We start from the raw sequence: 23,878 nt of genomic DNA on the forward strand, positions 1-23,878 counted from the left end.
CCATTCCAGGTAAATGTACCTTCTTCTGTGGATAGTAATTGTGCAGCATTGTCACCAATGTGAAGATTGTGGACATACTGTAGATGAAAGGGACACAAGTTTTCCACATGTATTATTCCCTATATGTATGTTTTAGAGAATTAATATGTGCAGAAAATCACCATGTACTGGTAGTAGAACTATGCTGCACCATTTCAACAATGTTTTTCTGTTCCTGGATGGGTTGCTGAACTACACATTCACAAGGAAACTGGAAACTTGGGACAATACCTGTTTCACACAATGTGCTGAAAACTCTGGTAAACACTCTATGATCAGGAATTCGATGTGTTGGAAAGCACCAACAGTATTCTTCAACAGCATCAGGGCCAGTACTGTCGCAAAAGCTGTAAATATACATCATACCTGCTTATTCTTCATTATTGTAGATGCGTGGCAGTTTAGCTAGCATCTATACAAACACAGTCAATCAGTGTTTCTCTCTAATACACTCTCAGTTGATTGTACTAACTTCACTTACAACCCATGATGGACAACTGTGCATTAATGGTTGAAAGACACCCAGAACAAAGGAGTTGATAGCAATGTGATAGGTTGGGCTAGAATAAAATGTCGAAGATGATGAGTGGGTAACACACATATGCATGCACGTTACCCCAAAAGCAAGTGTACATTAAAAATGTTCTATCTCAGAAACCAATTGGGATAGGGCAATTTGTAAATGTCAAGTTTTTTGCTTCAAAAGATGATTCCTGTCATATCCCTGATTATTGACTATTCCTCATGAGACACCCTGTATATCCCATTCTTGCCACTGGGTTTTTACTATTTTCTGTTTATATTAATAATATTTGCAGCCATTTTCCTCAGTTGCTAATAATAACTTCAATTATAGTTTATCACAAAGAAAACTTCCATCTTTTGCAATGTGTTTCACCTATTCCTGTTAGGTATCTCAGTGGTCTATAATTCATATAGAATTACTTAATTATACAGGTTTTGATGTGATATGTATAGTGACTCTTTATCAGTTTGTTTGGATCTAGCCATTTCTGTTTACTTCTCCGCGCATACCTATACTGTAGAAAACTGCACATGTTTGCATTGCTCATGGTCACATGCTGTAGAGCTGACTGATAGATTATGGGAACAGAATGAGGGAATCAGCTTTATAGCATGTGACCAAGAGCACTGCAAACATGCACAGTTTTTTACAGTACATGTTAAGTGCAGAAAAGTATGACTGGAAAAAAATCTGTACAATGTGCGTTTAGCACATATGGAGCAGCAAAATGCTGGAAAACATGTTGCAAAAATGAATTAAATAAAAAACACAATCATATAGTTGCAAATAGAAATAGCTAGCTGTAAACAAACTGCCAAAGACTCACTACAAATCTCAGTCAGAATATGTATACCAGTAATTAAATAATTCTGTATGTATTATAGACCACTCAAGCTGCCAAACATGAATGGGCAAAATATTTGACACTCAAGAATATATTTCAGGCTGCAAAAAAACGTGGAAATTTTCTTACCGTAATATAAAACAAGAAGTTACTTTCTATTTGCTGATTCATCTGATTTATTTATATATGCGACAGTTTTATAGTGTTATCCATATCCTCCACATTGTTCGTTTACCTTCCACGGCATTATTTCTGTACTCTCTGGCTGTAAACCTCCTTCCAGTCTTGGATGACTACTTGTATGCCTTCTTGGCTCTTTAGAAGTATTATTGGTTCAGAGACAAAAAGCTTTGCTTATCAAGTGCGTTCAGCATCAACTATCAGGATAAAAATCATGGACCGTGCACCTTAAATAATGTAGTTCCTGCTTTAGACGGATAAAACAGAGCAACTTAATATGACATAAGCTTATCAAGTAGCTGAAGAAGACTTCAGAGAAATGTTGAGCATGTCCAAGATGACTAGACTGTGGCCAAACAATAATAAATAGATGTAGGAAAAAGAAAATAAAGGAACATGTTGTTCACTGATCACTTTGTGTGTTCATCTTATGTACTAAATGTTGAATATTATTCAATAATTTTAACATTATACAGAATAGACCATACCACAGTATTCCTTCCATTCATGAAGTTGGTTTGTCACATTCTACCTACAAATATGTCATAGTTAACCAGCTATGGACAAATTAGGTACCAGTATATTTTACGTGAATAGTATTATCAAAATTCATGGTAATAAGTGAACTTCATCTTGTAACTTGTGCCCTAAATTGTGCATAAATACTTGTTATTTGATTATATTTCATGCATGAGACATGTTTCCTGCAGTAAATCTATCAATTCTGCATATACGTATGTTATTTTTACATTTTTTTGGAAGTTATATTTACTATGGACATTTATTACATTTTATCATTTGTGTATGTGTGCCCTACTTCCAGGAATTGGTGAACACATTGCTGAATACATCACACCAACCAGATATATCTGGTGCTGAGAGCAGTGGTCAGAGAAAATTAATGCTTGAAACTATGGATCAGATTTCAAAAAACCTTTCTCAGATAAATGATACCCTCAGCAAGAGGATAGGATGGGTGACAGAAGATCAGAATGCAGATCGAGTAAGTTAGTAATGAAAGAAGTTGATAATAGTAATTGGTGCATAATCCAGTTGGATGAATGCCTTAATAATGCCTTGACAAGGCCAGTGATCATTGGTGGGTATGGAAATATTTATTGGACAAATAACACAATCTATTCAGTTAGATGTGTTAAAAATAATGGGCTTTCTATTAGAAACTTACACATTATGTGATCAGGTATTATGTGCTGCCTTTGTACTAACATAAATTTGTTGTAAACATTGGATCCATTTCTAAAGTTGTTCAGTCCTGGCTTCACTTGTACATATATCCAAAAATGGCTAAAAAATCACATTTGTGTGTCTTTGTGTTGACATGAATGAAAACAGAACCTCGAAGGGCATTCAGTTGCTGATGTTATTAACTTTTTGATGATTGCTATTGCTCTGACAATTTACTTTATCATGGTGTACTTGCACTGAGCATTGTAATCATTTCTGATATAGCTTTTAAACAATTTTATAAGTTTTGTATTTTCCCGCCACATGCTGATGGCTGGATAGTATGGTGGTCTGTCTTCATGCATGACGGCTGCCACTTGACAGTGGTGCAATAGCAGATATTGACCCAATAGTGGAAAATAAGCAACAATTATTGTCAGGGGTGAAAATGTTGTTATATCAGAATTTTTTTTGTGACTGTGGTACTTGCCTGAAAAAAGTAATACTGTACTAAAACAATGGAAAGTCCAGATAGAAATATCAACAGTATTATGAAAACGATAGATTGCTTCTAACTGTGAAGATGACACATTGAGCTGCAGACAGGTACCACGAGAAGATAGATATACATTCAGCTTTCGGCAAGAGCCTTCTTCAGAAAATAAAGGAGAACTCACACACATTCACACAAGAAAGCACATCTCACATACACGTGACCACTATCTTTGGCCATTCCAGCCAGAATGCAACAGTCACGTTGAACAAAAGCAGCAATCTGGAGTGGGGTGGGAAAGGGGTAGGGATAGCTGGGTATGGATGGGGATAGAGTAACCTACTGTTCCCACATCCTCCACACAACAGTTTCTGCCCCCTCTGTCCTACACCTCCTCCCAGTTCACATCCCCTCACCCTCACTGTTCACCGATCTCTGCTGATGCACCCACCAGTCTGCCCCTCTCCTTTCCACTCACTGTTCCCTTCCACCCTCCCTCCCCCACAGCCTCTCAATACTGTGTCTAGCAGTCTTGCCCTGCTGCTACCCAGTCACTGCCTGCTCCACCAGACAGCACTATTATATCACTGCCCCCCTCCCCCCCACCCCCCACCCCCAACCCACCCATCCATACCCTGCTGTCCCTCTCCTTCCCTGCCCCTCTCTGGATTGCTATGTTTGTTCAATGCGACTGTTACATTCTGGCTGGAGTCGCCGGAGATGGTAGTCATGTGTACATTGGGTGTGCTTGCTTGTGCAAATATGTGGGTGTTTTCTTTTCTGCAGAAGACTTTGACTGAAAGCTAAATGTGCAACAGTCTTTTTGTTGTGCCTGTCTGCAATTCATTGTGTCATCTTTATGGTGGGTAGCACTGTATCCTTTTCGTAATATTCTCTTGTTGCAATAAAGCTATTGTTTATGTTTCTCTGCTAAAATAGTATTGAATAGAGTTTTCCAAATACATGAAGAAATACTCTAGTTTGTACTGATTAGTATAAAAAAATACAAAGAAGAAGACAATATTTACAGCTTTGTTTGTTTCTGATTTTTGCCTAAAGATTTGTCTACTTACAAATTTTTCTTTAGTTGTGACAAATCCTTGAACAGTTGGAGAAAAGTAGTTTCAACTCTAGGATAAATTTTATTGTCTGTACCTAACATGTAAGTTTCAACCATATATAAAATTTAAATCTCTGCTTGATTATTTTTGAGTGAAGTGCACTTTCATAGTTTATGCAGTCCATCCAAACAGATAAAATACAAACAAAATTACGAAACATCAAGAATATACTCTCTTTGTGGTGCAGTTTAATTGAATAACTGTAACTGTTTCATTGCTTGCATATTTGCATGTGGTTATTACTTATGTATTTTTCATGTTAAAAATTGCCTTGTAAAAAAATCGTGACTGTGGAAGTTGGTATTTTGTTTTCCAGACTAGTCTGGCAGATCTTCAAGACAAGAATCTTAATGTCCAAGCAAGAGTTACAACCCTTGAAGGAGAATGCAAAAAAATGGTCTCCCAAGAAGTTTTCAACACTACAGCTGCCAATATTACAGAGATGGTATGAAGAGATGCTGTTTTACAAACACACACACACACACACACACACACACACACACACACTCACACACACACACACACACACACACACACAGAGAGAGAGAGAGAGAGAGAGAGAGAGAGAGAGAGAGAGAGAGAGAGAGAGAGGGACGAAACTGTGTGCTGTGCATGTATCAAATATAGAACTGAAGATAATCTAAATTATTATTAGGTCTTGGAAGCAACCAGTGTGCAGTAATGAAAGCGTATGTGGGTACTGTGAATGTATAAAGTTATTTAAGATTTAGAAAGTTTTTCATTCTTTTGTGTTGATCATAACTGGAAGTGGTTTTTTAAATAAAATTACACAAACGTAAAAAAAAAAAAAAAAAAAAAAATATGACAAAAGCTGTAACAAACTGCATTGAATGCTAAATTGGTGTTAAGTGTGAATACAGAATACTTTAGCTAGCTTCACTTCAGTGGTAGGAAAAAAATACCATTCACATATGATATTTTGTTATGATAATATTTTTAATTATGTGAATTCAAATGGGCTAGCAACCATAAAGAAATATTCACATAGTTAATACAATTATCCCTTCTCCCATGCAATGAGGTCACAATCTCTTTATTAACTGGTGCAGGTTATTCAGATGACACCACATGCTGTTGGATTGACTATTTCTATACAGGGTGTTAGAAAAAGGTACGGCCAAACTTTCAGGAAACATTCCTCACACACAAATAAAGAAAAGATGTTATGTGGACATGTGTTCGGAAACGCTTAATTTCCATGTTAGAGCTCATTTTAGTTTCATAAGTATGTTCTTCCACCTACGCTCAGTGGCGCACGTTATCATGATTTCATACAGGATGCTGCTAGAACATGTGCCTTTACAAGTATGACACAACATGTGGTTCATACACGATGGAACTCCTGCACATTTCAGTCGAAGTATTCGTATGCTTCTCAACAACAGATTCGGTGACCAATGGATTGGTAGAGGCAGACCAACTCCATGGCCTCCATGCTCTCCTGACCTCAACCTTCTTGACTTTCATTTATGGGGGCATTTGAAAGCTCTTGTCTACGCAACCCCGGTACCAAATGTAGAGACTCTTCGTGCTCGTATTGTGGATGGCTGTGATACAATACGCCATTCTCCAGGGCTGCATCAGCGCATTAGGGATTCCATGCGACAGAGGGTGGATGCATGTATCCTCACTAACGGAGGACATTTTGAACATTTCCTGTAACAAAGTGTTTGAAGTCACACTGGTACGTTCTGTTGCTGTGTGTTTCCATTCCGTGATTAATGTGATTTGAAGAGAAGTAATAAAATGAGCTCTAACATGGAAAGTAAGCGTTTCCGGACACATGTCCACATAACATATTTTCTTTCTTTGTGTGTGAGGAATGTTTCCTGAAAGTTTGGCCATACCTTTTTGTAACACCCTGTATACCAAGTTGCTACTCAACAGATTCCCATTGAAAGTGTTCCATTTGTACTGTCATTGAGCCCAATTTTTAAAACCATTTTTAAAAATATTTGGTACACACTGCTGTACCCATTTCCTCACGGCCATTTTCTACATCTATGTCTATACTCTGCAAACAACAATGAGGTGCTTGGCAGATGGTACATTTCATTGTACCAGCTATTAGGTTTTCTTCCCATTCCATTCACTTATGGATTGTAGGAAGGATGATTATTTGAATGCCTCTGTATGTGAAGTAATTATTCTAATCTTATCCTCATGACCACTATGTGAGTGATACCTAGGGTATTGTAGGAGAGATAAAAAACCTACTCACCGAGCGGCGGCAGAACACACACATAAAAGACAGTTGTAATTGGCAAGCTTTCAGATTCAGTGGCTCCTTCTTCATATGGAAGGGTTGAAGGGGAAGGAAGAGGGGTGAAGGAAAAGGACTGGAAAGGTCTAGGAAAAGGGGTAGATTTTGGGTAAGTTGCCCAGATCCATGGGTCAGAGAAAACTTACTGTATGGGATGATAAGGAAAGAGTCTTTCCTTCTTTCCCGTCATTTATAATAATTTATTAATAATATTCTCATAGCAAAATATCATATGTGAATGGTATTTTTTTCCTGCCTCTGAAGTGAAGCTAGCTAAAGTACTCTGTATTCACACTTAACATAAATTTAGCATTCAATGCAGTTTGTTACAGCTTTTGTCACTTTTTCTAACATTTGAATAATTTTATTCACAAAACCACTTCCAGTTATGATCAGCATAAAAAATGAAAAAGACTCTTTCCCTCTCATTCCATACGGTAAGTCTCCCCTGACTCACAGTTGTGGGTGACTTTCCCTACTTTTTCTAGACTTCTCCAGTCCTTTTCATTCACCCCTCTTCCTTCCCCTTCAACCCTTCTGCCTGAAGAAGGAGCCACTGGCTCCGAAAGTTTGCCATTTACAACCATATTTTATGTGTGTGTGTTCTGCCGCCACTTGGTGAGTAGGTTTTTTATCCATCCAATTAACTAGTTTTATCAATCATGGATTGTTTTCATTGTTATATTAGCCTATTGTATTGTAGTATATTCCTAGAGTCGTCATTTAAAGCCAGTTCTTAAAACTTTTCAATAGACTTTCTCAGGGTAGTTTACATCTATCTTCAAGAGTCTTCCTGTTCAGTTCCTTCAGTGTCCTGTGTATACATTCAATGCCCGTATCAGTCCTATTCGATACGGGTCGCACATGTTTGGCCCATATTCTAGAAATGGCTGTGCAAGTGATTTGTTAGCAATCCCCTTTGTAGACTGATTGCAGTTCCCCAGTATTCTGCCAATAAAGTGAAGTCTACCACCTGCTTTACACACAACTGAGCCAGTGTGAACGTTCCATTTCATATTCCTACAAAGTGTTACACCCAGGTATTTGTATGGCTGATTCACAGTGACTCATTGATATTATTTATGGTCATAGGATACTGTTTTTGTTTTGCCAAGTGCACAGTTCTATATTTATGAATGTTTATGGCAAGTTGCTAGTCTTGGCACCACTTTGAAATCTTATCAAGATCTGATACATCATCTGTGTCATCAGATTGTTGACTCCCAAAACTTCTCTCCATTCTGCCAAACAGTGAGAGGAGGCCTGATCCAGACAAATGATGGATGGACCATCCTAATGTGTCTACCATTGATCTGTTGCCAAAGAGGTGTGCAGCCACAAATCGTCAGTGGTGTATTTGAATCTGAATCACTTCCAGATTCATGTTCACCTTCTTTCTCCTAATGGCTTCACTAATATTGTGGTGTCTCATTGTACCTGTTTTTAATGGTATGTTGATGACCCAGAGAAATAAAGAACAATGTGGAATTTCGTGTTGAATTTCATTTTTGAAATCTTCGTGGGTTATCCGCCAAGTCGTGTTGTGAAAATGTTGCGACAGCATGATGTTACAACTTGGTTGATAATCCGAGAAGATTTCATAAATGATGCCTAAGATTTAAGTGAGTTTGAACATAGTATTATTGTCAGTGCACTAGCAATGAGTCACAACATCTCCGAGTTAGTGATGAAGTGGGGACTCTTCTGTACGACCATTTTACGAGTGTACTGTGAACATCAAATCTCCGATATCGTTGCAACCGGAAAAAGGTCTTGCAAGAACAGGAACAACAACGACTGAAGACTGCTCAGCATGACAGAAGCGCAACCCTCCCACCGATTGCTGCACATTTCAATACTGGGCCATCCTGAAGTGTTAGTGTGCGAACCATTCAACAAAACATCATCGATATGGGCCTTTGGAGCTGAATGCCAACTCGTGTACCCTTGATGACTGCGCAGCACAAAGCTGTACACCTCGCCTGGGTCTGTCAAAACTGACATTGGACTGTTGATGACTGGAAACATATTGCCTGGTCAGACGAGTCTCATTTCAAATTGTATCGAGCGAATGGAGACAACTTCGTGAATCCATGGACCCGGCATGTCAGCAGGGGACTGTTCAACCTGGTGTAGGTTCTGTAATTGTGTGGGGTGCATGCAGTTGGATTGATATGGGATCCCTGATATGTCTAGATACGGCTCTGTCAGGTGACACATATGTAAGCATCCTGTCTGATCACATGCATCCATTTGAGTCCATTGTGTATTCTGATGGACTTCGGCAATTCCAGCAGGACAGTGCAACACCCCACACATCCAGAATTGCTACAGAGTGGCTGCAGAGACACTCTTCTGAGTTTAAACACTTCCTCTGACCACCGAACTCCCAAGAACATTATTGAGCATATCGGGGATGCCTTGCAATGTGCTGTTCAGAAGAGATCTCCACCCCCTCATACTCTTACAGATTTATGGATAGCCCTGTAGGATTCATGGTGTCAGTTCGCTCCAGCACTACTTCAGACACTAGTTGAGTCCAAGCCACATCGTGTTGCAGCACTCCTGCGTGCTCGCGGGAGCCCTACACGATATTAGGCAGGTGTAACAGTTTCTTTGACTCTTCAGTGTAGATTATTAACAACAGAGTGCCTACAACACTTGCTTAGGGAATAGCAGCTATTAATTCTGTTTTACTCTATGACTTTCCATCAGCTATTACGAACAGTGATATTTCTGACAGGAAATCACAAATCCAGTCACACAATTGAGAGGCTACTCCATCGACACCCAATTTAATTAGAAATTGTTTGTGAGAAACAGTGTCAAAAGCCTTCTGGAAATCTAAAAATATGGAATCAGTTTGATGTTCCCTATCAATAGCATTCATTATTTGTGAGAATAAGGAGCGAGGTGTGTTTCACAAGAATGATATTTTCTGAACCTGTGTTGGCTGCTTGTCAATGAATCATTTCCTTTGAGGTAATTTGTGATGTCCGAGCACAGTATATGTTCCAAAATCCTACTGCAAATCAATGTAAGTTATATGGGTCTGTAATTTAACAGCTTACTCCTATTTTCCTTTCTTGGGCATTGGTGTGACTTGTGCATCTTTCCACTCTCTGCGTACGGATCTTTCTACAAGCTAGCAGTTATATAGATGATTGCTAAGTATGGAACTATTGTACTAACATACTCTAAAAGGAACCTGGACTAAAAGTCTTCCTTTTCATAAGTTTTTTAAGCTGCTTTGGTACAATGAGGATGTCTACTTCTAAATTACTTGTGTTGGCAGTTGTTCTTGATGCGAATTCTGGAATATTTTCTTCCCCTTATTTTGTGAAGGAATTTCAGCAAACCATGTTTAGCAACTCTGCCTTGGTGACACTATCATCAACAACATCACCATTGTTATTGTGCAGTGAAGGTATCAATTGTGTCTTGCCACTGGTGTACTTTTCATATGACCAGGATCTCTGTGGGTTTTCTGCTAGATTTCAAGACAGAGTTCCATTGTGGAAACTATTAAAAGTGTCGTGCAGTGAAATTAGTGCTAAATTTGAAGCTGCTGTAAAACTTTGCCAATCTTGGGGATTTTGTTGTAAATTTGACATGCTTTTTTTGGTTGCTTCTGCAATAGTGTTCTGACCTAATTTGTGTACCATGGGGGATCAGTACCATATCTGTTTAATTTATTTGGTATATATCTCTCAACTGGCATCGATACTACTTCTTTGAATTCAAACCACATCTGGTCTACACTTACATAATCAGATTGGAAGGTGTGGAGATTGTCTCATAGGAAAGTGTCAAACAAATTTTATCTGCTTTTTTAAATTAGACGTAATTTTTTTTAAATAGGTGTATTTTGCAATTTCATTCATCTGAATCCTTATCACTTATTCGTAATGATGGGCATCCTTAAAATGTGTTAAAAGTCACTTAACTCAAAATTTAAAAATTTATCAATTAATGTCCAGATTTTCTCCATATACTTTGTAACTTTAGAGATTCAAAAAGCATGTGTGTCTGAAATCACCCTACAAGACATGGAGTAGACAACATGCAGGGTGACAGTAAGTGCCATTTCCATTGTTTAAATGACTGCCGTGTGACAATAGAGTACCGTTCCGTGTTAATTGAAAACAAACTGAGTTTTCTGATGTTAGTCAGCATGTAGATGTCAATGAAGCAAGTTAAAAGAAATTTGTAAAAGGGACTGAGAAATGAAAGAAACATGCAAACATTAAAAGATTTGAGAAGGGGAAACTACTGCAAAACTAAGTGCTGATTATAGTATTGGAATGCAGACTGTTTTGAAATACAGGATTTTGTCAGAAAATATGATTCTGGTTCTGGACCATATGAAAAAAAAAAAATATGAAGAGGTCTACATTTAATTAATTAGATGCTGCTCTTTTGCAATTGTTTACGGAAAAAAGGAGCAGAAGGTGTCATTGGTTCAGGCATGATGTGTGCCGAAACTAATTTTTTTCATGAAGCTCAAGAGTTATATGAAGACTTCAATGCCTCATCTGGATGACTAACCAGATTCAAACATCACCACAGGATTCATGAACTTACTGTGCAAGGAGAGAGGCTTAGTTCAAATGTTGCAGCAGCTGATTCCTTCTGGGAAGAGTTCCAGAAATTTCTAGAATAAGAGAATTTGACACCAGACCAAATTTGTAATGCAGATGAAAGTGGTCTCTATGGGAAATGTCTACCAAACAGAACCCTTGCTTTTAAGAGCAAAGTTTGTGCTCCTGGATATTTTTTGCTGCAGTGTCTGATATAAGTCATCTAAAGAATGCACTACAATTTTGTGCACCATTAATGCTTCTGGGAACCACAAAGTGGAACTACTAGTGATTGTAGGGGGGAAGGGGGAGGAATAAATAAATAAGTAAAATGAGCTTTCAAGGATATCCAAACTAAGGCTCTTCCTGTCCATTATTACAACCAAAAAGGAGTATGGATGTATAGCGAAATTTTCAGAAACTGATTCAACATATATTTTGTGCCACAAGGTCAACAGTTTATAGAAGAGAAAGGATTGCCACAGAAGGCTATTCTATTGCTTGATAACAGCCCTTCATATACCAATGAGAGGATTCTTATATCTGATGATGATCTCCTTGTAACCAAGTTTTACTTCCTAATGTGACTGCTATGATGCAGCCAATAGATCAGGGCATAGTCACATCAGTAAAATGGCACTACTGGGCTGATCTGCTGAGAATGCAAATTGATGTGGATGATTTGGTGACATTCTGGAAGAATCTGACAATTTGAGATCTCATTTACAGGATTTCTGGTGCCTGTCAGAAAGTCAAGCCATATCCACTAGTTTGATTATGGAGGAAAATTCATCCAGATGTAGAAGAAAATGTATTTCAAGGTTTCAGAAATAACAACTGAACAAATAATAAATCTGGCAAGAGATTTGAATTAGTGGCTGAAGCCAGAAACGTGTGACCCATCTTCCAGCACATGAGTGATGCTGAAATTGTGACAGTGAAATTGAAAGGGCGATGAAGACCATGACCTTACCAGTCATTCTACCACATTGCAAGGTATTGATTGTATGGAGCAGAGGGTTTTCAGTGCAATGACATTATTACTGCAAGAAAAATCCAATATGCCGTGCAAAAAAGTCAACTTCTCTCAGAATCGCAGACTATTTTAATAAATAAACAGGCTACAGTACCTATCCACAGACTGCAGATACACTTTCAAACAAAGAATACTTGTTTGAAAATATCTCATTTATTTGTGGGTTTTTTTCCCTATTATTCATGCATCTTCTTCCCCTACCTTACTGCAAATAAATGGAAGTCTACTATACCTGACTTAGAAACTTATCATTCCTCCTCAGTAGCACATCATTGTTGTGCTGCAAAAATCTCTTTGGCTTCCACCAAAGTCCATTACCTTATTTCATTGAGCTGCATCACTAACCTGATCCCAGGACCAGCATTCGAGAGGGGGGGGGGGGGGGGGAGGCAGAAGGACCAAAGGTGCAGTGGCTCCAGATCCCTGAAAGGTGTGCCTAACTAAATAGAAATAAAACACAAGTTTTAAGATCTGCACCTATGTTTTGGACTAAGACCTGTGCACTGGACACCCTCACTGAACCTGCAGAATTGTTTAAAAAAAATGACATACACCTACATAGCTAGTGCAAAAACACTACAGTTTTCCATGTAACACGTGCATCAGACATTGTAACAAAGAATATTGTTATTACATATCTACAAGTATTGTAATGTTTACAACCGTATTTTGATTTCCATCGATTGACAATAATTTTAAGGGACATATAAAAAAATTTCAATAGTAAAAATAAGGACAATGATTTAATTATCAAATAAAATATTTCTAGCCATGTAGAACATGAATAGTACATTATATGTACAAGTACCTGCCGTCAGGTTCTGGTTTCACATAATGCCTGAGTTGAAGCATATGTTTGACAAGTTTAAAACTTTTTGACTTGTTTCATATGATGAAAAATTCATTAGAAAAAGATTTAACTGTCATAAAACTGTTTTCATGTTGGGTAGCTTTTAATGTAATTCTGTCCCCCCAAATAAGCGTTAAATACATAAAAAGTTTGATTAAGTGACATCTGCAGTTTTTGTATTTGGCAGTTTTTTCTTTTCATCATTTCAAACTGATTTTCATCTTTTGTAGAATTAGGACAACAGTATCAACAAAAATGTTTACATTTTGGTCATTTTAAAATGGTTTGTGCTTTTGCTTTTGTTTATTTGAGAAAGCTGCTGGCCAGCTGATGTGCTGTCAGCCTGCCTCTACTGTGAGCAACTGTAGAGACCAAATGATTAAAAGCAAGTTTTGACAATCTGAGATTACAGCACCAAATTTGTGCAAGAATGGACATGTGAAAGTTGTATTTTCTTTTGTATTTCAGCTTGTAATTACTCATAAGCAGTGCTCAGAAGCTAGTCAAGCTGAATAGCCTGCTGTACGCTCTTTTTTTTTTTGTGCCTATGTAGGAATTTTCCCTTTTGTGTAGTTGCATCACACACTTTTAGGAGTTGTGTTATAATGTAAACGAATGATCCAAATGGAAAAAAGTGTTACAGTGCTTCATCAGGTTATCACAAATGATGGAATAAGGGAGAAAAAGCAGTGCTATGAAAAAGGGATTTATATTGTTGCCCTTTGTGCCATTCATTAAACCAACACTGTCAAAGGAGTCAGAAGGATGTGGAGATGACATTTAGGCTTCCTTAATTGATAGTGAGGAGGATCAGGATTCTCAGAAATGAAGATACATCATTCGTTAGACAGTTACACTTAAAATTGATTAAGGCTTTTGTGGTCTAGGTACTTAAGAACAACCCTCTCACCCAAAAATTAGTCCCATTTTTCAAAATTTTGCAGATGTTGGAAGCAAGAAAGATGGTATGCAAGAAAGATATTTAATCACATAATTCAATACAGGTCTGGGCAAGACTGATAAATCAGCAATAACAGATCATGCACAGGGATCATGTTTTAGCAATATCTAATAATTACTGCACTAGGATGTACAGAGAGGCCATATTAATTCAAAAGCATAAAAACAACTTTAACAGAAAAGAAGTAGGTTGAAATTAGACAAGTTGTGGGCCATAGTGCTAAATCAAACAATCAGTCCCAATTCTTTCCCACTAGAAGCTCCATAACATACATCTGTGTGACTCCGTGATCTTAGACAGCAGTCTGATGATGTCATGAAGTGAACATTGCATGGATACGTTTAAACAGTTTGGCTTGCTGAACTTGTTCAAGATTGAAATTACTTTCTGTGGTGCTAAAGCCTCTGATGATGTCTCCAGCATTGAAAGACAAAACATTAGGCAGAAAATCGTGCTTTGGAACATTACCTAATGCCCATAAAACAAATATCATCAATAAAGGACACTATTTAGAAACATTTGTTGCATCAGTGGTACAGAAATGGAACCGCGTCGATCAAGAGAGAGATGGCAGTAAGGGTGACATTTACATTGAGGAGGAGTGCACACAGAAAAGTGAGAATGAATATTAAAGTAACAGTGACAGTGATGAAATCATTCCAGAACTGAACATGTTTTAATGGCTTTGTAGTGGAAAAAAGGGCTTCAGGAACTTACAGGTAGAAAAAACTATTACATGAGGACCTGAGCAAACACCAAAAATACATGTGTGAGACTGAGGAAGTAATCAACCTTTGACTTCAAATGTGTCTGAGCATGTCTTAAAAAAAAAAAAATTCAAAAAGATGTTGACCTGTTTGGAGCAAAGAAAAGCAAATATTGTACTACTGTGCTCATTGATTGTTTTCACAACTCATGGATATCTCTTAAGTCTGCTTTGATTCTAGGCTATGGCTGGGATTTATCAACAGGTTGGAAAAGCTAAGAGAAGAAGTGAGCTGACATGAAAGTAGTGCTGAACATAAAACTTTGTACTTGGAAAGGCGCAAATTAGAAAATATGCTAAATTGTAGTTCAGCAATAGAACAAAACATTATAAGAGAAGAACAATACTGAACTGAAGTACTGCACCACATAATATAAGCAATTTATTTTCTCTTGGAAAGAGGTTTAGCTTCGAGAAGTGATAGGGCCTTAGTTGGAGAGCCTCAAAATGTCTGTTTTTCTTTTCGGGTTTCTTAGAGCTTTTGGTGAAGTTTGATTCACTTATGGAAGAACAATTGAGAAATGTTAATGCATCACAAAAAGGAGGAAAAGGCATGGTTCGTTATCTACCACTTGATGTTCAGAATGAATTTATTGAAATCACTGGAGACTTTTTTTGGCAGAGTATTTTAACATAGGCAAAATTTAATAAATATTTTTATGTTATGGTAGATGCAACTCCCAGTGAAGCCCAAACAGAGAAGAAGGTGTTAACACTGCAGTACGTGGCCCTTGAAGAAAATCAGTACAGAAATAGAGAGCATTTTCTCGACTTTGTTGACTGTGACCAGAAGACTGGTCAGTCAATCACTAAATTTATTTATGATGAACTGAAGCGGTAAAGCTTACAACTTCCAGACTTGGGGACAGGGTTATGACATTGGGAGCTATGTGAGTGGCATCTATTAGGGAGCTCAAGCACGTGTATTAAAAGAAATTCATTGGCAATTTTCACCTTGCATTGCTTATTCATTAAATCTTAGCGGTGTCCGTGCTGCTGAGAGTTGCGTGGACATAATCACATTTCTCAAAATGTCAGAAATGTGATGGTCTGTGCAGATAGGTGCCATGTGCTCATTTGCTAAACATTTGTCAGGATTATGAAGAGTGGTTGCACTTGTTTTTAAATTTAATATGACTGTGGAGGCATATACTAAACTAAAGGATATTTGGAAGTATTTGCAAACATTTCAATATTTCTTGCTGTCTTCAATGTGGTACAAAGTTCTCATATGTGATATGAAGTGTTTATTGCAGCAAACATATGTAGCATTGTGCTTCAAGTGTGGGAAGTCACAGTAAATGGTGAAAGTGTCAGTATTAAGTGTCCTAAGGAAGACTTAAAGGAATTGAGAAATAGTTGCAATACTATTTATGCAAAAAGCTGCAATGTAGTAGGTGATATTGGAATATCACCTGACTTGTGTGGGACAGACAGACTGTGTTTACAATGTGTCTCCTGCTGATTATGACATAGAGCTTGGAGTGCTGTGTAATTAAAACGATAGATTCTAGCAAGTTGCAAGTATGCAAAATGAAGTTTCTGTGATCAGCTGTGGATAAGGCTAGAAGAGATAAAATTAAGATTGAAGACATCAGAAGAGAGATGAGAGTGGATCTGTCAATCACTTAGAGACTGAGTTGTGCATGACTCAAGTGGTCTGGACATGCGAAGAGGATGAAGAATAACCACCTGCCAAAACAATACTTGGGTATAAATGTGTAGGGTAAAAGACCAAAAGGATGACCCAGAAAAAGATGGCTGGATCAAACAAAGGAAGATCAGAAGTCTAGAGGAGAACATTGGGAAATAATATCAAGACAAGAAGTATATCAAGATAGAGCACAATGGAGGCAAATAGTTGATGATCATCTAAACTGGCTCACTGGAAGGTGATGATGATGATAGTGATGATAAGCAGCTGACTTGATTGTATGATTTCTGGCATAGAAAAACAGAAAGGAGAAAGTAAGTGTTGTAGAGATGAAATGCCAGAAGAAGATTTAAACCTGAGCCCAGAGGATGGGTATAAATTAAAATTTTTCATTGTTACTCTTAGTGCAGCTGTACGAAATATAAATATAAGGCCTGCTGCCATAGAAAACATTTTTTTTTCTTCTTCATGTTCTGCCTTACGGCAGGTCTTGTCATGGGAGAAGACTCGTCAGAGAGGTCTATCGCATGAGCGTCTAGGGAAGAGATTCCAGTGGTGGTTCCCCATTGCCTTCCACTGATGAGGATGAAATGATAATGAGGACAACACAACACCCAGTCCCTGAGTGGAGAAAATCTCCGACCCAGCCGGGAATCAAACCCGGGACCCTTGGCGTGACATTCCACCGCGCTGACCACTGAGCTGTCGGAGTGGACATAGACAACATTATGGACACATTTGATATCTTCTGGAACTACATCAGTCTAGGTGATTCTGCACTATCAAAGTGTGTAGAAAACGTGGCATCGTTGTACAGTGTTGATGTTAATAAGCAGGATTTGAAAGAAGAAACTTTGCACTGAAAAAGGAATCATGCAGCTAATTTTGGGCCTGAGCCACTTTCCCCTCTGTGCCTCCGCAATGCTCTTGATAACCACAGTTTTAATAATGTATTTCCAAATATAATGGTAGATTTATAGATTTCTGGTCTTTGCTCATTACTGTTGTTGGAGCATACTGTTGTTGGAGCAGTGCAGTCATTCACCATTCTTGAAAGAGTTAAGAACTGTTTCTGAACTACAATGGGGCAAGAGCAGGTTTCTTGTGTTAGCTATGATCACAATAGAGTCAGTGTTAGCCGGCTAGTTAGATTATACAGGATTATAAAACAGTTCGCATCTAAAACAACCAGAAAGAATGTATAATTTTGTAAAATAATGAATTTATGTTGCCGGCCGAAGTGGCCGTGCGGTTAAAGGCGCTGCAGTCTGGAACCGCAAGACCGCTGCGGTCGCAGGTTCGAATCCTGCCTCGGGCATGGATGTTTGTGATGTCCTTAGGTTAGTTAGGTTTAACTGGTTCTAAGTTCTGGGGGACTAATGACCTCAGCAGTTGAGTCCCATAGTGCTCAGAGCCATTTGAACCATTTTTGAATTGAATTTATGTTAACTGCGAGCATTAAATAGGTTTCCAAAAAAAGGCATTGTTTGATTTTTTGTGTTAAAATTTTATGCCTTCATCCAAGAAGCCAAAGGTTAAATAAAAAATTTGGGAGAGGGGCATAAGAACACTTACCCAAAAATCCTAGAACTTGCACATACAGATCCATTCCCTGAAATGTCCTTTTGATTCCGCACAACTCGCAAAGTCAGGGGTGAATACTTTTCTCCTCTGGATCTCTCTAGTGGAGCGTTCTTCCTTCACATTTCCCCACCCATTTCTTCTCTTTTTCAGTCTCCCTGTGGACTAGAAATAAATCAAAGATTACATTCCTTGCCCTCTCCAGTTTCAACCCTTACCTGCCTGTTTTCCAGAAACTTCTCATCACCAGCCTTCCATGGCCATCCTCACAATGATAATTGTGTTTCACTTATTACTTTTGTTTCATCTGACATTTGAATTAGTACTTGACTGAATAGAGCTGGAATATGTGACATTTATGATGACTGGGGATCCAGGAACTGCATCACAAGCCAGAAGATACTGCAGTTGATTTTGTAGCTAACGTGACTGCTAGGCAGTGCAGCAAATTATAGTTTATATTCAGTTCTCCTATTCCTGATAATGAGCTGAGACTGTAGTAAATAAATATGAAAATCTACCTTTAATCACACTTCTGTTCGGAAGCATGTGCAAGATGGGGCACATGTGATGTCAACTCCCCTCCCTCGCTTCAACCCTAAACCGTTTCATTCATTACAGATTTTTCATACACTTGAGCTAAACCTCTTGTTTAGCCAATTGTAGCACTGTATTAGCTTAGCTCCTGTTCCATAACACATTTTGAAACTGACCAACTCATTTATGTCAAAAATTAAAAATGGAAATTTTAGTCGTGCTGCCTTCACCCTCCCCACCCCCCCCCCCCTCCTCCTTTTCCCAAATAAATTTCTGTGTACACCCATACCTATGTTTTATTCTTAAAGCCTCAAGCTTCAGAATTATGCTAAGACAGTAAAATTGCAATTGTATCTGACTGTGGATTTTCCTTTCAACTTTTATGAATATTTCTTATAGCAGTTGCTGTTGTTTGATATGTGTAGCTTCATTCTTGGCGTGATTAGTCATCACTCTTTCTCTCAACCTGTGATTAATTTATTTTCATTTTCTTCTTATTCATTCTGTCATAATTTATTTCTCTCTCTTGATTTATCACTGTGTTTTTATCTATCAACAGCATAATAGTCATTCTTGGCTTTTACACTGGATCAATAGCAGCCAGTGATACATATTAGTGTGTGTGTGTGTGTGTGTGTGTGTGTGTGTGTGTGTGTGTGTGTGTGTGTGTGTGTGCGCGCGCGCGCGTGTGAGCGTGCGTGGTTTTTTATGACTGGTACAGGTTCAGCATCTCTCTCTTAGTGCATTACTTAAGTTTTGCATGTCATTGTATGTAAATTGTATATACAGTCTATATGGACTTTCAGGAAAAGTGACTGAAGTATTTCATGGAAACTAATAATTGCATAAGTGCAGTTTGTCACAGTTTGGTGCTCTGTTTCTAGTGACAACAGGTAGAGTTCGTTCGTTATAGTTGGCTGATGATAAAGCTTTTAAAAACAAAAGTTTAAACAAGATATTATCCAATTTTGACTGGTAGCAGTTTGTTTGAGACAGCATTATTAATTTTAACAAACAGTCTCAGTAAAAAATATAAAAAATGAAGCTATAGAGAATTACTGGGATTAATGTCTAGACTGGTATTAAATCACAACACTGTGTGTATAACTTATTTTATCTAGAATGAACCACCAAATTTGCACTAACGCAATATATTTAAATCATGCTCATGTGCTTGGTTTTTGTTTTATGGTAGTTATATTTCTTTTCTTCCATCTGCCCATTTTATTTCTGTAAGTGAATACAGTCAGATGAATAATGTCATTGTTCTAAAGCACAAATGATTATTTAAATATTCTTCAAATTCATCAGGTAATCAACACAGAGAAGCAGATCCATGATTTGGATGTGCGACTTTCGCAGCTACAAATTCAAGGATCAGAGCTGGCTACCAATAATAGCAAACTTGCAAAGTCCCTGGAAACTCTGCGTCAGACTATTCTGCCACTCATAGATGTGCCTGCATCACCATCACCAACAGGTAGATTCAAATAAGGATGTGAACTGAGCTATATTAACTAATTTAAGGGAACTATGTAAATAAAGCCATTTCAAGTTGCTAAAATATGACATTTTCAGTGATTGCTTTATTCTCTTATGCTATGCGTCATGGTGAAAAAGAGGTGTATTTCAAGCAAAATGGAATAATGACTTATGTTTTATATACCTTAAAGGTTGATATGTAATTGCCAAAATACAGTCGTTACATATTTCATGTTGAAAATTTGATCTACAAGATAACATTCAAAAGCTCCAGAAATATATTAGTCAAAATGATTGCATCTTATTTGATCTTATTTTGCACCATCACTTTCAAAGTAAGCAGCTTGGAAGAGAATACACTATTTCTGCCACTTCTGAAATGCATCCCGGAAACCTTTGTTCATAATGGCATTTAATAACCTCTGTGACTCTGCTGGAATCTTCTCCACCCTTTCAAATCTTCTCCTCTTCAACTTGATTTCCATCTTGGAGAAAAGAAAGAGCTTACATGGATCTACAGCCTAAGAGTAAGTCAGATGGGAAACAAGTGTCATCTTGTTTTTAATCAAAAATTTCTGAATGATGTGGGCCATATGTGTTGATGAATTGTCATTATGGAGGGCAGTCTTTTGTATGCCACTTCTATAGACGTTTTCTCATCATGTCCTCCCTCAAACATTGTAGAACATCAAGATAGAAGTGTTTGTTGACAGTTTTTGAACATACATAAAAGTCAACTTGGACATTATGTTACTTTTGACATGTCAAACTTCTTTGGACAAGGTGAATAAGGACTCTTCCGTTCCGACAATTGTTGCCTTGTTCTCTCCAAGTGGCATGAGCAACATAAGTGGTTGCATGATGGTCACTGTGCCTGTGATGGAAATGGAAGATATGTAAGGGTAGAAATGTGACTATTCTGCTTGGGAATCAGGACAAAAGAAGGCACTTCCTACATATGACTGATTAGTTATTTCAAAGCTGCCAATATTTTAATCGTATCAGGCCACTACATATGCTTGATTGTCATGAATATATTGTTAATGTTTAGAGCTCTGCATTTCAGGAGCAGATGAATGTTACATGAGCTGAATAGCTGAGAGAAAGGATTTTGAAAGCACTGGTTTCAGAGCACATCTTTCCTCACCTATTTTCTCTAAATGCATGTGCACTGGTGTGAAAAACTTATGGACAAAAGTAACCTTTACATGACGTGTCACTGCCAAGGAGCACAGCTTGATAAAACTTGGACCATACATAGAAAGAATTGCTATGGTATAGTACAGAAGGTACCTGAAAGAAATATGCAGTAAGATGAACAGAAATCACACTTTTGTTCGAAGACAGTGGACTGATTTCACTGTGATTTGTGATGGTCCCTTGGACATTACAAAATGTGGAACATGGTTCTTAATGGGTGTTTGATGATCACAGACAGCAATGCATGCTCTGCAACTCGCTCCCATGCTGGCTACAAGGTTGATAAAGAGTTCTTGCGATAGGATGTTTCATTCCTCCACTAGCATCGTTGACAACTGTTGGATGGTCATTCATGCATGTGGATGTGCTGCTATATTTCTTCCATGTATCCCACATGTGCTCGATATCAGTCAGGGGTACGACCAGGCCAGTCCATTCTCTGAATGCCCCCTCTTTCCAAGAACTCACCCGCACTGTTTGATGCAGTCATCCATAAAAATGAAGTCAGGGATAAATGCGCACCCTTGAAAAGATACACATGGAGGAGGAGTACAGTGCCACCATTATGTTGACTGGTGAGTGTACTGGGTTCATAATTTTGGAGTTCAGTCTGCCCATGCATCACTATACCTCCCCATACCATAATGCCTGGACCACCAAAACAGTCCTGTTTGTCAATGTTCGAAGATGCATTGTGTGTTCTCACATCTCACCATGTGAAGATAAATAATGCACCCAAGAATATTGTAAAATGAGGTTGTTTTGGGGGTCCAAGTGTTGTGTTGTGGGAAGGCATAATGTTGCATGGGCATATTGAGCCCCATATCTTTGAAAAAGGTACATTCGTCAGTCGATGTTACTATTGGATTCTACTTCTCTTCCATGTGCTTCTTTTTGGTTGCACTTTTGACACTGACTTCATTTTTTGTGGATTACAAAGTGCGATAGCATCAAACAGTGCAGGGGGAGGAGTTCTTGGAATGAGAGGGTATTCTCCACTGGCCTGCTCATTCCCCCAACTTAGATCCCATTGAGCATGTGGGGGACACATTGGGGAGACGTACTGCATCATGTCCACTTGCACCAACAAGCATCCAGCATTTATCAACAGCGCTAGCAGGATGGAAAGCCCTATCACAGTAACTCCTTACAAACTGTGTGACTAGCATGGGAGAACATTGTAGAGCCTGCACTGCTGTCTGTTGTGATCACAAATCCTATTAAGAACCAGGTGCCATCTTGTGCAGTGTCCAGGGGACTATTATAAATTGTGGTGACTTCAGTGTAGTTTTTGTCTTTGATTCAAAGTGTCAGTTCTGTTAATCTCATTGGGAAATCCTCCTTGTTATCTTCTATACTGTACTGTACTATAGTAGTTATTTCTATGTACGATTGAGCAAAGTGGCACAGTGGTTAGCACACTGGAGTCACATTTGGGAGGATGATGGTTCAAGTCTCCATTTGACCATCCAGATTTAGATTTTCCTTGAGTTCCCTAATCGCTTCATGCGTACTCTTGGTCACTCCCTTTATGATTCTTTTGTAATATGAGCACATGGTCCATTTTCAATGACCACACTGTCAATAGGACGTTGAACTCCAATCTTCCTTCCTTTCCTATGCACAGTCCAAGTTTCATTGAGCTATGTTACTCGCCAATGACACATCATGTGAAAGTTACCTTCATCCTTAAATTCTACACACCTATATGTAATGCATCTGTATTTGGTTGTTTATTTCTGGGTGGAATGTTTATGCTGCTACTGTGAGGAAGTAATGACTGAATTTGGTGGACAGTGCTTTGAAAGTATCATCATTTTTGCCAGAGTTATATTATGAGGGCTGTCTTGTTAAATAATGTCCACACAGCTCTACCCTTAATCTTAGAGTGTTTATTTTTTGAGCACAGTACATGAGTTCCACTTTCTGAATGATGTGGTATAGCATTCAACAGTACTGGTGGTAACAGAGTTTCAAAACTCTATTATTGCTTGTTCTTTGGATTAAGTAGAGTTCTCATTTCCTAGTATAAGATTCCTTAATCCCTGGAGCTGTTCATCCCTTTTCCTTGATTCTGTTCAATTTTGGCATTATTTGCTATAGGGGAAAACAAGACTTAAAGTGCTGCAGGAATATGTTTAAGAAAGAATTGAGTTTTCCATCAACTTTGTCTGCTTTAAAAATTTTCCTGCAGCATCTTCATGTAATTTCCCTCTAAACACTGTTATTGAGTTATTGTTCATTATTCTGTGGTACAACAATTCTCTTCTATGATCTGATCAGTATGTGTAGTTGTGGACACTTAATCATCATGATCTGATAAACCATTTTCAGTAGCTACTGCACTATGTGCTTCAGTTCTCATAGAGAATATTACTGTGCAAAATAATCCAAAGTTGGACATATACAACTCTAGGTGACCTATCTCAGTTTTGCTTGACAGAAAATCAACATTTAAGTCTCCACAAACATTGATTCTCAAGTTAAGTTTGCATAACAATATTAAAACTATTTCTAGCTGCTTTATGAAGCTTACTACACTTTCTGCAGGTGGCCTGT

General features: G+C 38.1%; 1 protein-coding gene across 1 annotated transcript in view; it reads left to right on the forward strand.

Annotated features, from left to right (window-relative positions):
- The window catches only part of LOC126480710 (uncharacterized), a 231,456-nt gene that overhangs the window by 181,115 nt on the left and 26,463 nt on the right, over positions 1-23,878 (forward strand). Inside the window, exons 5-7 of the mRNA XM_050103964.1 lie at positions 2,413-2,592; positions 4,705-4,833; positions 19,949-20,117. Of these exons, the coding sequence (XP_049959921.1) occupies positions 2,413-2,592; positions 4,705-4,833; positions 19,949-20,117 (478 nt within the window). The remainder of the gene's footprint in view (positions 1-2,412; positions 2,593-4,704; positions 4,834-19,948; positions 20,118-23,878) is intronic.

The sequence above is a fragment of the Schistocerca serialis genome, chromosome 5, assembly GCF_023864345.2.
Source record: "Schistocerca serialis cubense isolate TAMUIC-IGC-003099 chromosome 5, iqSchSeri2.2, whole genome shotgun sequence".
NCBI lineage: Eukaryota > Metazoa > Arthropoda > Insecta > Orthoptera > Acrididae > Schistocerca > Schistocerca serialis.